Source organism: Pocillopora damicornis, chromosome 9 (assembly GCF_964200805.1).
Source record: "Pocillopora damicornis chromosome 9, jaPocDami1.2, whole genome shotgun sequence".
Classification (NCBI taxonomy): domain Eukaryota; kingdom Metazoa; phylum Cnidaria; class Anthozoa; order Scleractinia; family Pocilloporidae; genus Pocillopora; species Pocillopora damicornis.
Genome location: NC_142678.1, coordinates 4,755,979 through 4,771,515, shown reverse-complemented (window position 1 = coordinate 4,771,515; position 15,537 = coordinate 4,755,979). Strand labels below are relative to the sequence as shown.

The window sequence follows — 15,537 nt, the reverse complement described above, 5'->3', positions numbered from 1 at the left end:
AGTGTAACATTTCCTCCACTCGTATACACTGATTCAAGTTCTCACGAATCTGAAGACGCTATTGATTTTGAGTCAGTATTTAAGCACGGGGGAGGGGGGGGGGAAGAGGGGAGATGGTTTCAACTGAGTAATCCCTTGGCTGAATCGCCTCTACACTCTGGGCACTATGATAATCAAACGTCGCGCAGGATGTACTTAAAACATAACGTTCCTTGATGCTAAAATCATGAAATTAATCTCTGAAATGAACACTCATTTTCATATTACGTGTTTCAAGATTAGATATGTTTGTGCTTGAAACGTTTATTGACCAGGTAAAAACTCAACGGCTTATTTAAAACTTGGATGGATGTTAAACCCATGAAACAGTTAGACGTTCAAGTAGCTTCAAAATCACAGTAATGATCGTGTGCAAATTTACTTGAAACGAAATGAATTCACATGGCAACCTTGTATATCGTATTTGGTCACCTTTGCTATAAGGATTAAAAAAACTTTCCTTGCTGTTTTCTTGTGGCCATTTTTTCAAACGCAAAGAGGTCCATATAAAGGTTAAAAAATTTTCCCTTAATTTATCGTAAGAGCGTTTTGTTTTTAGTTTGTTTGCTTCACTTTGACCTAACACTAATGGGTAACCTATCGCCAAGACCCCAGAACCACAAAGAGTGTTCCCTGATCAAAAGTGTGAGAGATGGGAGCCAAAGTTTTCTTGTCATTTGATTCTGCAATGAAACAGCGGTTATCAGGATTGAGCAAAAGCTAAATAAAATGTGTGCTGCAATCAGCCAAAAGCAAATCAGATAGACTGATCAATAATAAAATCAAGGCAACTTCATGTGTTCATCATAGTGGCTAAGGAGCTGGGAAGCGCTGCTCAGTTCCTCCTGGCAAATCCAACAAGTAAATGTTTCATCGTAATTTGAAGAATATGGCTGCTGTTCAAAGTGCAATCTTTCGTGTTTTAGTAGTGTACTTTTTCGAGAAAACCGCTTTTCACACATTTTGCACTGGTATGGCTTCTCTCCTGTGTGAGCTCTTTCATGTCTTTGTAAATTACCTTTTTCAGTAAAACACTTGTCACAAGTTTTGCACTTGTAAGGCTTTTCTCCAGTGTGTGATCTTGTATGTATTTGCAGAGTTCTTCTTGTAGCAAAATACTTGCCACAAGTTTTGCACTGGTGTGGCTTCTCCCCTGTGTGGGATCTTTCATGTGTTTGTAGATTACATTTTTGATTAAACCACTTGTCACAAGTTTTACACTTGTATGGCTTCTCTCCAGTGTGGGAAATTTTATGTATTTGTAGACTTCTTCTTGTAGTAAAACACTTGTCACAAAATTTGCACTGGAATGGCTTCTCTCCAGTGTGGGATCTTTCATGTATCTGCAGACCTCCTTTTGAGGTAAAACACTTGTCACAACTTTTGCACTGGAATGGTTTCTCTCCGGTGTGTGATCTTTCATGTATTTGCAGATTACCTTTTTGAGTAAACCACTTGTCACATGTTTTACACTGGTATGGCTTCTCTCCTGTGTGGGATAGTTCATGTCTTTTTAAATTGAATTTTTGAGTAAACCACTTGTCACAAGTTTTGCACTGGTATGGCTTCTCTCCAGTGTGGGATCTTTCATGAGTTCGTAGCCCTCCATTTGAAGTAAAACACATATCACATGATTTGCACTGGTATGGCTTCTCTCCTATGTGGTTTCTTTCATGCACTCGAAGACTTCCCTTTTGTGTAAAACGCATATCACAATATTTGCACTGGTATGGCTTCTCTCCAGTATGTGATCTTTCATGTACTTGTAGTTGTACCTTTTGTGTAAACCAATTGCCACAAGTTTTGCACTGGTATGGCTTCTCTCCAGTGTGTGATCTTTCATGTCTTTGTAGATTTCCTTTATGAGAGAACCACTTGTCACAAGTTTTGCACTGGTATGGCTTCTCTCCAGTGTGGGATCTTTCATGTGTTTGTAAATTACCTTTTTGAGTAAACCACTTATCACAGGTTTTGCAATGGTATGGTTTCTTTCCAGTGTAAGATCTTTTATGTATTTGCAGACTTCCTTTTGTGGCAAACCACTTGTCACAAGTTTTGCACTGGTATGGCTTCTCTCCAGTGTGGGATCTATTATGTTTTTGTAGACTTCCCTTATGAGTAAACCACTTGTCACAAGTTTTGCACTGGTATGGCTTCTCTCCTGTGTGGGATCTTTCATGTAGTTGAAGATGTCCCTTTTGTGCAAACCGCCTGTCACAAGTTTTGCAATGGTATGGCTTCTCTCCTGTGTGGGATCTTTCATGTAGATGTCCCTTTTGTGTAAACCATTTGTCACAAGTTTTGCACTGGTATGGTTTCTCCCCAGTGTGGGTTCTTAAATGTACTAGCATATTTCCCTTAGATGTAAAACACTTTTCACAAGATTTGCATTTTAATGCCTTTTCCACACAGCTTTCAAATTTTGCAGGTTCTTTATACATTGATTCAATTTTCCACCGTATTTGTACCTCCTCAGTACAAGATGTTTTGGTTTGGGCCATGTTAGGGCCAACTAAGAGACAGCAACATTATCTGAAATGCCAGAAGAAAAAAAAATACATTTATTTAGCTGGGTATGGGGATATTAGACAGGGTTTTACCCTTTACATTCAGTAAGAACAGATTAACACTCGTAGTAACAAGAGGGAGTGAGGGGAGAGGTGGATGCCACACTACCTCTTAGTTTTTTCTTTAATTTTATCAAGAGGCTTTTATCTGGGCAACTACTGGTATCCTCTTCAGTAGCTGTTTGTTTCTCATAAAGTCATATTTGTTTTAATGTTTGTAAAATTTGCCTGATACATACTGGAGATGTTAAATGACAAGTAGGGTGTGGTTAAGGGCTTGATATGAGCTATGAAAGAATGAAAGCTTTAATGTTGAAAATGAAAGTACAGTAAATCTATAATTTATTTTCTAGTCTGATTTTCTATTATCCTGTTAAGTTTGATAGCTACTGTTCTTTTGACAAGCCAAAAATAATAGTGAAAAAAGTGAAAAATAATGAAAAAAAAAATGACTGCCATGTTGAATGACATCACTGGTTCCCCTGCAGCATTATTTGTATATGTATCCCATAATAATCACATCATACAATCTATCTATTTAAGGTAAAAATCTTACAAAATATTGCAACATAAAGCTATGGAAGGGGGGGGGGGGTTCCAATCACACCCCCCTCTCCCTTGTACCAAAGTAGAGGTATGCCTTCTTTCTCCTTGTACCAAAGTAGGGGTATGAGTTTGCATGTACATGTTTGTCACCTCACTTAAAATATGTTCATATGGTTTTCTCCCAAAATATCTGTACACCAAATTACTTAATGTATCTACATTTATTTTGTAAGGAAACTCTTTCATATGGCTTTGGGTGACAAAGGGAAAGCCGTCTCAAAAGAAGTAAGACTTACAGTTACTTCAAACCTTCCCAGGCAAGTTCAAGAAAAATTTGGTCTGTTGGTCCCATGTAGTACCTATGTATTACCTGTGTAGTACCTGTGTAGTACCTGTGTAGTACCTGTGTAGTACCTGTGTAGTACCTGTGTAGTACCTGTGTAGTACCTGTGTAGTACCTGTGTAGTACCTGTGTAGTACCTGTGTAGTACCTGTGTAGTACCTGTGTAGTACCTGTGTAGTACCTGTGTAGTACCTGTGTAGTACCTGTGTAGTACCTGTGTAGTACCTGTGTAGTATCTGGGTGGCATGTGTTTGAATTGCATCCAAACCTAATTTTTTCTTTTCAGGCTTCCTCTCCGCAACTGCCTGAATTGCTGCTCACCTGCAAGCATCATTGCTCTTCTTGAGAATTATTGAAAACAACAGTGGAAAACTACTTCTCCTATCCATTTTGAAGACTGGGAGATTAAATTCTTTTTTACTGGGCATACATGAGTCAACATGAGACAACAAACTAAAACAACTCTCTTTTAAGCTTTTACACAGAACTACAAAAACCAGAGTATAATTATTTAGAATTTGATTCACAGATGTGAAACATATTCTTCAGGCCAAAAAGCCAGACTCATGAGTATGTGACAAAAAGCTTTGACTCCGTCTAAAGGCTTTAGCATCATGGTTAAATAAAGTGTAGGCTTTTAAATTATTTCATTGCCAACGTAATTTAACCGAGATACCAGTGGCCTCAAAATATAAAATAAGCAGTTGGATGATGAATAACTTATTAGACGCTTTAGGTGGGCAGTGTAACTGAGTATTTTTACGAGTTGTTCTGGCACTACTCGTAAGTGAAAATAGTTCGTGATACTGCACACCAAAACGTCTGAAAATAAGATACATACCAAACCATTACTTCCGTCGCAGAGTAATGAGCTTAAATTTAACATTTCTACTCTTACCTTATGTTAATATGTGTTCCACAGTGATATGCTTCAACACAGTGTTAGCGGAGTCAACCTACAAAGGACGCCATCTTGTAGATGCAGCCTCGTTCCCGGGTTTCTCTCTCTTGTATCCATAAAAGAGAAAGAGATGACACTGGGTCCATTTTACAGTTGTGTGCTTGGTTGCCAAGCCTTTGAACAGGAGTGAGGCTAAGGGTGACCTTGTTATGTTACAAACCTTGCTGCTTTTGAAATGCAAATTAATTTGTTATCATGCTAACTAGATTCTGGTCTCTAACACAACAAGGTCACCTTCAGCCTCACTCCAAATCAAAGGCTTGGCAACTAAGTACACAACTGTAAAATGGCGGCATTTGGAGTAACCTTTTGAGCAAAATATAGATTTAAAGCAGATATCAAGCGCGAAAAATTCAACGATTTCATAGAAAACTTCAATTCATGCAAATTTTTGAATCGATGACTTAGGTTAATATGTGAAAATCAAATATGTGTACTGCGGGTTAAGAAATGAATATCAAAGCGATCTTCGCAGTAATGAAAACTACTTAAGTTCAGGCCTGTAGGGGATTTCAACCAAGATAATACAGTGATATTCTCTTGATTTGAATCCTTGAGCTCTGCGATACCGGTGCAGCGCTCAACGAACTGAGCTAACAAGCCAACTGAAGCTGTTCATTATGTTGGTTTGTAAAAAACCTGTGATTTTTTAATTTCAGTTTCAGGCCTTGTAGACCTTTTTTGTCTGATCCATTCGCCTGCGAAAGTTAATTATTTACCTTCATAATTATTTACCTCCATACTTATAGATATAACAGATGTATTCTGCTGACAAGAATAGATACTTCCGGCGTGAAATTCCCTAAGGCCAGCAGCTAATTTAATGAATTCTTCCCGGAGCACAAACAACGGTGGTAATTGTAATAGAATAATTTTAAAATACCCAATGTTTTCTATGCCAAGAGATGTTATGTAACGTGAAATTAAACCCTGAAAACCTTGTTTAATTAAAAGGAACAGCAACTGATAAAAAGCATGAGAGCTTTTTACTGCTGACGTACTCACCAAAGAAAGGTTCGGCGTAATTAAAGGCTAGTTTAAAAACCAATAAAATTATAGAAAAGGGATACTCGGCAAAAGAAAGAACAGAACTCTTCTCTACTTTAACTAGCGACTGAAAACTGAGAATTATTTAGAACGTAAGGGAAAATTTACACCAGTATTAAGATCAAAACCCTTCAAACCATAACGATCTTGGCATGTAGCAAGTTTGCTGTAGTCAAGTAATGTTTAAGCTTAGAGAGGGCCTGTTTATATGGAAGTGGGAGGCTGCAGATAGGTGAGGTAGCCCGCCTAGCCGCGGTCGAAACATAGCTCGCGTTTACATACAATCTTACTACCCCGGGATCGCGGGGTGAAGTTTGATGAGGCTGTTGGCGCGCTTCCAAATGTGACATGAGCGTGACCCTGGCTAAGCGGGTTACCCCACCTTTAGACGTTTACCCCGGCTGAAAGGGTCACCCTATCCGGCAGAACGGGCAACCTTCAAAAGCGGGTTACCCCACTAATCATGTGATCGTGATCGAAATAAAATAAGACATTATATGGGCAGTCGGGCTATCCCACCTACGCAGGATACCTCACTTACCAGAGGTCCCCCACGTCCATGTAAACGGGCCCTAAATGTATGAGGGAATTTTTAGGGGTAAAAAAGAGAGTTACGTAATGTACATGTGACATCCCCAGATAAACAAACGTGTGTTATTAAAACGAAAAAGCTTAAAAAGCTTCAGATTGTCATTTACAGCCACATAGTCTTGAAATTTTACAGCTAATACTAAGTATTTAACAGGATCTTTTTTCATTGTTTCTTTTTTAATTTTTCAAAGGTAGATTTTAGATATTTCGATCGCTTCTTTGGAGAAGGGTCATGATGTGCCAATACATACTGCCATGATTAGAATGATTTTTGGGGGAAAGAACTTGAAAAGGTTGAAGCCTTCACAACTGCACGGCTTCATAGGTGTCGCGTGACTTGGCCAGTGCTACGTTATGGCGAAGCTTGCGTAATACAAAAGAGCCTTATGCCCTATCTTACTTCAAGCGCTGATCCCGTTCTCCATGGCAAGAAATGTCATGTCCTGACCTCAAACTTAATATTTTCTAGTCCGGCTCTCCTAATCAGTCGATAAGTACTTACATATGATTACAAACCGAATTGGAATCCACACAGTCCCACCACTATTATAACTGTTCGCCAGATAGTAAAAAAAAAGAAATTTCGATTCCTTAACCCGTTTGAGATGACAAGGACGGCAGTGTTGCCTCCGGCCTGACTGTCGGCGTCCGTCATGACCTTCTATAATGAACGTCAAACTTCTTGGACGGAAAACCGCCTACAGACACCGTCAACCGTCCATAGAGCTTTTCCCTGAAGGCAATGGCTGTATACATAATCAATCTATCATTTCGTAAAAAAGGCTGTAGTTATTCATCGTAGTGAATAACAATAAAAGCTAAGTGTTCCGTTTGTCTCACGATGTAGTCACATGTGAGGTAGATTGCGGCGTTTCGACTGCACACTGCTAGTCTTCTTCAGGCGATGGGGTCGACTGGTCATGCGTGATCTTCTAAAGCATGATGCTCTGCTGTGATTGGCTGTTTTTTCAACAGCTCTGATTGGCGCATTACGATCCTTGCTGTTTCACTCAGTAATTTGCTCCCCAAGCGGTCCGCTATCGCGCGGATCTCCCGTTGTTGTGTTTTTTGATCGTGGGCATCCACGCTTCTGGAATTTCTATTCCACCATCCCTATTGATATTGTCAGGGTGAAGTCTTATATGAATGCCAAGCAGAGCTGTTGAAAAAATAACCAATCACAGCAGAGCATCATGCCTTATAACATCACGCATGACCAATCTATCATTGTTGTATCTCTTATAGTGAGCAGTATTGTGATTTAAAAACTGTAACATTTCCTCCGTTCGTTTATATTGATTCGAGTTTAAGCGAGTCTGAAGACGCTATTAATTTTGAGTCAGCAGTTAAGCAGGGGGGAGGGGGGGGGGTGGGATGGTTTCAATTGAATAATCCCTTAGCTGATTGAATCGCCTGTACGCTCTAGGCATCATGATAATCAACTGTTGCGCAAGATTTACCTAAAACATAACACCATCCTTTGGTGCTGAAATCATAAACACTCATTTTCATATCTCGTGTTTCATGGCCACATACATAATGGAAGGGCTCTCAAAATTAGCAATGTTTGTGGTTGAAACGTTTATTGACCAGGTAAAAAATTCAACGGCTTATTTAAAACTTGGATGTTAAACCCGTGAAACAATTGGCCGCTCAAAGTAGCTTCAAAATAGCAGTAATGATCGTGTGCAAATGTAGCTGAAACGAAATAAATTCACATCGCAACCTCGTATATCCTATTTGATCACCTTTGCCTTGATAATATTATGATAAAAAAACTTTCCTTATTGTTGTTTTTGGGTAATTTTTTTCAATCGCAAAGGGGTCCGTGTGAAGGTGAAAAAAATTTCCCCCTAATTTATTTTTGCTTTTAGTGTGTTTGCTTCACTTTGACCTAAAACTACAGGGTAAGCTTTCGCCAAGAGACACCAAGAACTGCAAAAAGTGTTCCCTAATCAGAAGTGTAACGGATGGGAGCCAAAGTTTTTTTTCTCACTTCAGTCTCCTTAAAACAGCAGTGTTGACGATCAACTTAAAGCTACATAAATGTATGTTCCAATCAGCCAAAAATTAATCAGATACACTGATCAACAAGAAAATCAAGGCAACTTCATGTGTTCCTCATAGTGGCTAAGGAGCTGGGAAGCACTGCTCAGTTCCTCCTGGCAAATCCAGCAAGTAAATGTTTCATCGTAATTTGAAGAATATGGCTGCTGTGCAAAGTGCAATCTTTCGTGTTTTTGTAGTGTTCTTTTTCGACAAAACCACTTCTCACACATTTTGCACTGGTATGGTTTCTCTCTAAGGTGGGATTTTTCATGTCTTTGTAGACTACCTTTTTGAATAAAACACTTGTCACAAGTTTTGCACTTGTATGGCTTCTCTCCAGTGTGTAATCTTTTGTGTATTTGCAGACTTCTTTTCGTAGTAAAACACTTGTCACAAGCTTTGCACTGGTATGGCTTCTCTCCAGTGTGAGATCTTTCATGTCTTTGTAGACTACTTTTTTGAGTGAACCACTTGTCACAAGTTTTGCACTGGTATGGCTTCTCTCCAGTGTGAGATCTTTCATGTCTTTGTAGACCTCTTTTTCTAGTAAAACACTTGGCACAAGTTTTGCACTGGTATGGCTTCTCTCCAGTGTGGGATCTTTCATGTATTTGCAGACCTCTTTTTCTAGTAAAACACTTGGCACAAGTTTTGCACTGGTATGGCTTCTCTCCAGTGTGAGATCTTTCATGGCTATGTAGATTACCTTTCTGAGTAAAACACTTGTCACATGTTTTGCACTGGTACGGCTTCTCTCCAGTGTGGGATCTTTCATGGACTCGAAGACTTCCCTTATGTGTAAAACACATATCACAATATTTGCACTGGTATGGCTTCTCCCCAGTATGTAATCTTTCATGTACTTGTAGATTTACTTTCTGGAGGAACCACTTGTCACATGTTTTACACTGGAATGCCTTCTCTCTAGTGTGTGATCTTTCATGTATTTGTAAATTATATTTTCGATTAAACCACTTGTCACAAGTTTTGCACTGGTATGGCTTCACTCCAGTGTGGGATCTTTCATGTTTTTGTAAATTACCTTTTTGAGTAAACCACTTATCACAGGTTTTGCAATGGTATGGTTTCTCTCCAGTGTGGGTTCTTCTATGTACATTTAAATTTCCTTTAGATGTAAAACGCTTTTCACAAGATTTGCGTTTCAATGCCTTTTCCATACAGCTTTCAAATTTTGCAGATTCTTTACACATTGATTTGATTTTCCACTCTATTTGTACCTTCTCAGTACAGGATTTTTTTGTTTTTGCCACGTTAGCACCAACTGAGAGACAGCAAAGTAATCTAAAGTGCTAGAAGAAAAGAAATACATTAATTCAAGTATGGGGGAGATTAGACAGAGTTGTACCATTTACATTCAGTAGCAATAAATTAACCCTCAGACCAAGAAGATGGGGGGGGGGGGGATTGGATCAAGGGGCTTTTATCCGGGCAACTGTCTACTTTTGTAGCTGTTTCTTTCTCTTGGACACATATTTGTTGTCATTTTGGTCAAATTTGGCTAACAGATATAGGACATATTAAACTACAAGTAATGTGTGGTTGAGGGCTTGATATGAGCTAGTAAAGAATGAAAGCTTTTATGTTGAAAAGGAAAATCCATTAAATTTATGAGTCATTTTGAGTCTTATTTTCTACTTTCCTGTTAAATTTCATAACTACTGTTCTTTTGAAATGCCAAAAATAATAGTGAAAAAAGTGTAAAATCTGAAAAAAAGGTCTGCCATGTTGAATGAGATCACTGGTTCCCCAGCAGCACCATTTGTATATGTATCCCATAATATTCACATCATAGGTAAAAACCATATAAAACATTGCAACATAATGCTGGATGGGAAGGGTGTCCCATCAACCCCCCCCTCCGAGGTACGAGTTTGCATCTACATGTATGTTACCTCTCTTAAAATACATTTATATGTGTAGACCAAAATATCTGTACACCAAATCACTAACATGTTTCTACATTTATTTTGTAAGGAAACTCTTTGACATGGCTTTGGGTGACAAAGGGCCAGCCACCTCAAAAGAATTAAGACTTACAGTTACTCCAAACCTTTCCAGGCAAGTTCAAGAAAAATTTGGTGTAGTGGTACCTATGTCGTACCTAGTTAGTATGTGAGAGGCATGGGCTTGAATGTCATCCAAACCTCATTTTTTCTTTCAGGCTTCCTTTCTGCAATTGCTTGAATTGCAAGCCACCTGCGAGCATCATTATTTTTCTTTACAATTATTGAAAACCATATGTTCTTTTGGAAACACTGGTTTTATCAAAACATCCTCTTTGTTCAAGATATCTTTAATATACATCTGAAGAGCCCAGATGAATAAAACTCCTAAACCTGAGCCACTGAATACAACCAAGGTGCCTGGTACCCTTAGCAGATTTGACCAGCATGCACTGTACACATCATTATAAGATCATTAATGATAGAAACACCATCAAACCATCTGGTGACAAAAAGTGGAAAACTACTTCTCCTATCTATTTTGAAAACTGGGAGATTGAATTCTCTTTTACTGGGCATACATGAATCAACATGAGACAACAAACTAACATAACTCTCTTTTAAGCTTTTAAACAGGATTACAAAAACCGGAAGATGATTATTTAGAATTTCATTAACAAATAGTACAAAATATTCTTCTGGCCAAACCCAGACTCATGGAACACAGACTGTGACAAAGAAAAAACTTTTACTCGCTCCAAAGGCCCCAGCATCACGGTTAAATAAAGTATAGACTTTTGAGTGCCGCTTTCCCCAAGAGTGGTCCCTTCGACTTCCCGTTGGAGAAAAGCTTTCTTTTACTTTTTCCATATCGAGGCCAAAATGACCGGAATGAAACAAATTAAATTACCTTGTACTCGAGGATTTCGCTGAAGAGCTGTTATTACTTCAAATGACTCGATACGTCCTCCTGGCATTCCACGACAGAAATCAGGGCTGAAATACCCGCAGTCACTACAATCTTTCCTTTCCATGAATCATATAAACATTAAAAAGAAAAAAAAAACTCAGTAAATTCTTCCGTCCGTTTTAATAGCTTTTGAAATGAAACAGGTCATTTGACGAGGGAAAACTTGCACAATCACGTCACGCAATACGTCTAGCTGGGGTTTATTCAGTTAATTTTGATGGTCGCCGGGAAATGTTGAGTTTGTCGCTCAAAACCGTGGTGGCCCATAAGAGCGTAAAATCATTAACGATGAGAACAAATACCCAGAAAGGAGGAATAGTTCATCGCGTTTCGTGTGCTAAATTTCTGGAGAAACTGCAAGAATTCTTTCAGAGTGTATGCATGTTGTTTTGTAATTAACAATGTCACGTATTTTAACTTGTTTGTGTGTCCTTTGAAGCAACGCGATATGTCTGTGATGACCAGAGTGCCAAATTTTATCCTTTAATTTTGATCTTGTCCACACTGTGTGTATTTCATGACCTGATATTTTAACGAAAATTATCGAGAAGGCGCCTTCCGATCACCTTTGTTTACTTTTAACATTTCCACCTTTACCTTCGGTGTTAATATGTAATCCACAGTGATTTGCTTCAACACAGTGTTGCCAGAGTCAACCTACACTAGCGACTAAATACAGGAATGGCTCCTACCTGTAATTGGATGATAAAAATAGTAAAAGTTAATAGTTATATCTTAACCTCTTGCTCGTGGATATTGTATAACCTTATGCCTCCCAGCAGAACAATGAATCAACAATGCGAGTGAAAACACCGATGTGTCGAACAAGAAATGGTTACTAACATAACAAAGAGAAGGTAGAGCCTTTCTTTCTCATTTAGCGGGGTCGTCCAACGATACTCCGGCGATGACTTAAGCATCTGCTTACCAACTGCGCTGACTAAACTCGTTTAGTTTAGGTGGACGATCAGAGACTGGAGCTATTCCCACATTTCACCGCTGACAGGAATGGCTACGACTGGTGCTTTTAATTTTTTTTTTCGTTATGGCTAAGTAATTTACACACTGAGATACACTAATAAAACTGAAAGAGTGTTTTATAAGGTTCTTCTTATGTAGAACTTTATAATACTTGCAAATGAAGCCCTCTTTTATTAATACAGGGCCATGTAGTTTCTAAGTTTTAAAATAATTCAGCAACTATATGTCACGTTTGGAAGATCACGCAAAATGTTGCGTGGCGCTGCGACCGATATTTTTAATTTACAGTATGCTCTGCTAGAGAAATGTGGCTTGGCCGCAATCGAGGGATTTTTTTTTGTGGAACGCTTATTTTCTGGGATAATTGTTCGCATGAAGGACAAATCCTTTTATCGGGCTCCTCATTTCTATTTTTGCTCAACACCTAAAGGATGAAAGTCGCGGATTAATTTAATTTTGCTTGATAATTTTTAACAACTCTACTAGACCTGAGAAAAGGAAAAAAAAAACCAAACAAACAAACAAAAACGTCTGATCAGTCAAACCAGTGGCAGCAACTCTCGCACTGAATCATGTCGAGGTACCGTGACTTTTCGCAGTGATGGCACAATCAGTCTTCGGACAGTTTTTCGGCTATAACCTGAGAGAGTAAAATGATTTTAAGATTTTTTGTTCAAAACTAATGAAGGCTGTTCATCACATGACGCTGTTTTGGAACGTATATATCTCGTTTGCTATTGTATTACTATTGTTTTAGACAAGGTATTTATACCACTGAAATTTAAGAAAGAATTAGTACAACATAAACCACGTTTTCTGTAAAGTACACGAGCCATCCTAACCTAATTTGCAAACTGCTTTGCAGGCACCATCTGTAATAAACCTCTTAAAATCTGCTAAGTTAGCTTCTACTGCCTCTCCGGGTATCAAAGATGCCCTGTCTATATCCAATACGTCAGAAACAGACAGTTTAATGGCAGATTTAACCAGGTCTTCAATGGAGTGATGTTTTTCCTTAGTCAACCAGTGGAGCATTCCTTGTAATCCTACAAGAGAAATAAACAGATAGTGAGGTGAGACAGGTGTGATAGGCAAGGAAGAAAACATTTCAAACAATGAAGTATTACATACCTTGTGCGCCATCGTTTCGCCGGATGTGAAGCCTACAGGTACTTTGCTGTTGTTCTGCTGTGATTGCTCATTATTCTTCTAATTCTCAATCATCTCCATCCTCTCTTCCTTGATTGGGTTTTCCAACATGATATTTCTCTTGTGCGTCTTTCGTTTGGTGGAAAAGAAACGTTTCTGGACTTCAGTTTTTTATTTCAGGTTCATTCCCTTTAGGTATGGCAGCCGACAGTGTACTTGTAGTATACTTGTGCAACACCATCGAAGTGAACAAACTTTAAGACGAATTGACATTTTTCTCTAACTGTTGCAGCGCATCTTCATCTTCACAGACTTCGTCCTCTCTATGATACTTTCCCCATTTTCGCCCACAGTTCCTTTATTAAAACAGTCTTGCAGAAAGTTCATCTCGTTGGTGCTGTCATGGTATGCAGTATCACCACATGCTTCCTGGTAGTCAGGATCCATGGAGCTATTTTCTGGGCGGGGTAACCGACTGGGGTTGTCTTTACGAAGCTACCAGTCAAACATCTGTTCACGACCTTAATCAACCACTGAGAATTTTATTATATGATTGTCACACTGTCTTTTTCTTTCTACTTTCGCATCTTGCAGCCCCTCGTACGGGGATTTTCTTGTAATTGTTTCGATAAAACCGCCTGGGAGTCGTACTGATCATATAATAAATATTACTGAAAAAGTACATGGCCCTGCGTTAACAAAAAAATCAATATAGGAAGAACGTAGTAAAACGCTCTTTCAGTTTTTATCCCAGTGTAAAAATTATTCAGTCAAAACGAATGGCAGAAAAGAAAAAAAAAGATGAATAAAAAATAAAATAAAATCAAATAATGAACGCATGAGTCGGAGCTATTCCTGTCAACGGTGAAATACAGGAATGGCTCCAGTCTCTGGTCGTCCGCCTGAGCTGGCTAAAATGAGTTTAGTCAGTGGAGCTAGTCAGCGAATAGCTCTGTCATCGCCGGAGTATCACTGAACTACCTCATTGGATAAGAAAGGCTCTGCCTTCCCTTCGATATGTTAGTAACCATTTCTCGTTTGATGCATCGGTGTTTTCACTCGCATCGATATTTTATTGTTCCGCTTCGAGAGACACGGGTGAACAATACTCACGAGTATGGAGTTACGATATAACTTATTAACTTTTACTATTTTTATCATCCAATTACAGGTCCAAGCCATTCCTGTATTTAGTCGCTAGTTCAACCTACAGAGGACGCCATCTTGTAGATGCAGCCTCGTTCCCGGGTTTCTCTCTCTTATTTCCTTGAAAGAGGAAGAGAGGACATTGTGAACAAGATCTTTCAGCATTTGGAGCAACCGTTTCAGCAAAATATAGATCTAAAGCATACATCAAGCACGTAAAAAAATAAAATGATTTCATAGAAAACTTCAATTTATGCAAATTTCTTGAATCAATGACTGTTAATAGGTGAAAATCATACATGTGAACTGCGGTTTAAGAAATGAATATGGCAGCGATCTTCGCAATAGTGAACACTACCGAGTATCATTTAGACCGTAGGGGAAAATTTACACCAGCATCAAGATAAAAACTTTTCGAACCTTAGTGACCTTGGCCTGTAGCAAGTTTGTTCTGGTCAAGTGATGTTTAAGCTGAGTGATGGTCTGTTTACGTGAAGGTGGGAGACCGCAGGTAGGTGAGGTAACCCGCCTATCCGAATTAAAAAAAGTAGCCTGCGTTGACATTCAATCTTACAACCCCGGGGAAGTTCGAAGAGGTTGTTGGCGCGTTCGCAAATGTAACATGAGCATGATCCCGGCTATGCGGGTTACCCCATCTTTAGACGTTTACCCCGGCTGAAACGGTAACCCTACCGGGTAAACTATAGCTTCACGAAGTATGACTCGACGACACGAACATTAACGCCACGAGGTGTGACTCGACGACACGAAGAACAGACACCATGTTTTTCTCCGTTACAACTCCGTAGTATTATCAGATCGTGTTATCGAACCGTCTTACCGAAACCATCTTTCAAGATCAGTCTTGTTCCCAGGTTCCTTTCGATCTTTCTTTTTCCAATGAATTAAGAGAGGACACTGGGATCGAGATTGGCATATAACGCTGACATAATCAATCAATTATTGTTGTATCTCTTATAGTGAGCAATATTATGATTGAATAGTGTAACATTTAATCCATTCACATATGTGATCCCAGTTTTTACGACTCTTAAGAGCCGATTGATTTTGAGTCAACAGTTATGCAAAAGAGGAGGGAGGGGTGGTTTCAATTGAGTAATTCCTTGGCTGAATCGCCTCTTCGCTCCAGGCACTATGATAATCAAACGTCGTGCAGGATCTAC

The 15,537-nt window shown here is 39.0% G+C and overlaps 2 protein-coding genes across 7 annotated transcripts; both read right to left on the bottom strand.

Annotated features, from left to right (window-relative positions):
- Nucleotides 1-287: 287 nt before the first annotated feature.
- On the bottom strand, nucleotides 288-4,765 carry LOC113669931 (uncharacterized). 4 transcript variants are annotated; one of them, XM_089183417.1, is made up of 3 exons: nucleotides 4,394-4,765; nucleotides 3,710-3,816; nucleotides 288-2,571 (listed from the first exon to the last, which is right to left on the bottom strand). In XM_089183417.1, exon 3 carries the CDS (start codon nucleotides 2,538-2,540, stop codon nucleotides 822-824), a length of 1,719 nt encoding a protein of 572 aa, XP_089039543.1. In that variant the 5' UTR covers nucleotides 2,541-2,571; nucleotides 3,710-3,816; nucleotides 4,394-4,765; the 3' UTR covers nucleotides 288-821. The 4 variants fall into 4 exon arrangements, with proteins under 4 accessions (XP_089039543.1, XP_089039542.1, XP_089039541.1 ...); XM_089183416.1 differs by having other exon boundaries at nucleotides 3,721-3,816; XM_089183415.1 differs by lacking the exon at nucleotides 3,710-3,816 and having other exon boundaries at nucleotides 4,394-4,503.
- A 2,895-nt stretch (nucleotides 4,766-7,660) lies between these two features.
- LOC149039740 (uncharacterized) lies at nucleotides 7,661-12,076 on the bottom strand. Of its 3 annotated transcripts, none has more exons than XM_089183422.1 (4): nucleotides 11,921-12,076; nucleotides 11,675-11,769; nucleotides 11,018-11,133; nucleotides 7,661-9,453 (listed from the first exon to the last, which is right to left on the bottom strand). In XM_089183422.1, exon 4 carries the CDS (start codon nucleotides 9,000-9,002, stop codon nucleotides 8,247-8,249), a length of 756 nt encoding a protein of 251 aa, XP_089039548.1. In that variant the 5' UTR covers nucleotides 9,003-9,453; nucleotides 11,018-11,133; nucleotides 11,675-11,769; nucleotides 11,921-12,076; the 3' UTR covers nucleotides 7,661-8,246. The 3 variants fall into 3 exon arrangements, with proteins under 3 accessions (XP_089039548.1, XP_089039547.1, XP_089039546.1); XM_089183421.1 differs by having other exon boundaries at nucleotides 11,018-11,128; XM_089183420.1 differs by having other exon boundaries at nucleotides 11,018-11,769.
- Nucleotides 12,077-15,537: the final 3,461 nt, after the last annotated feature.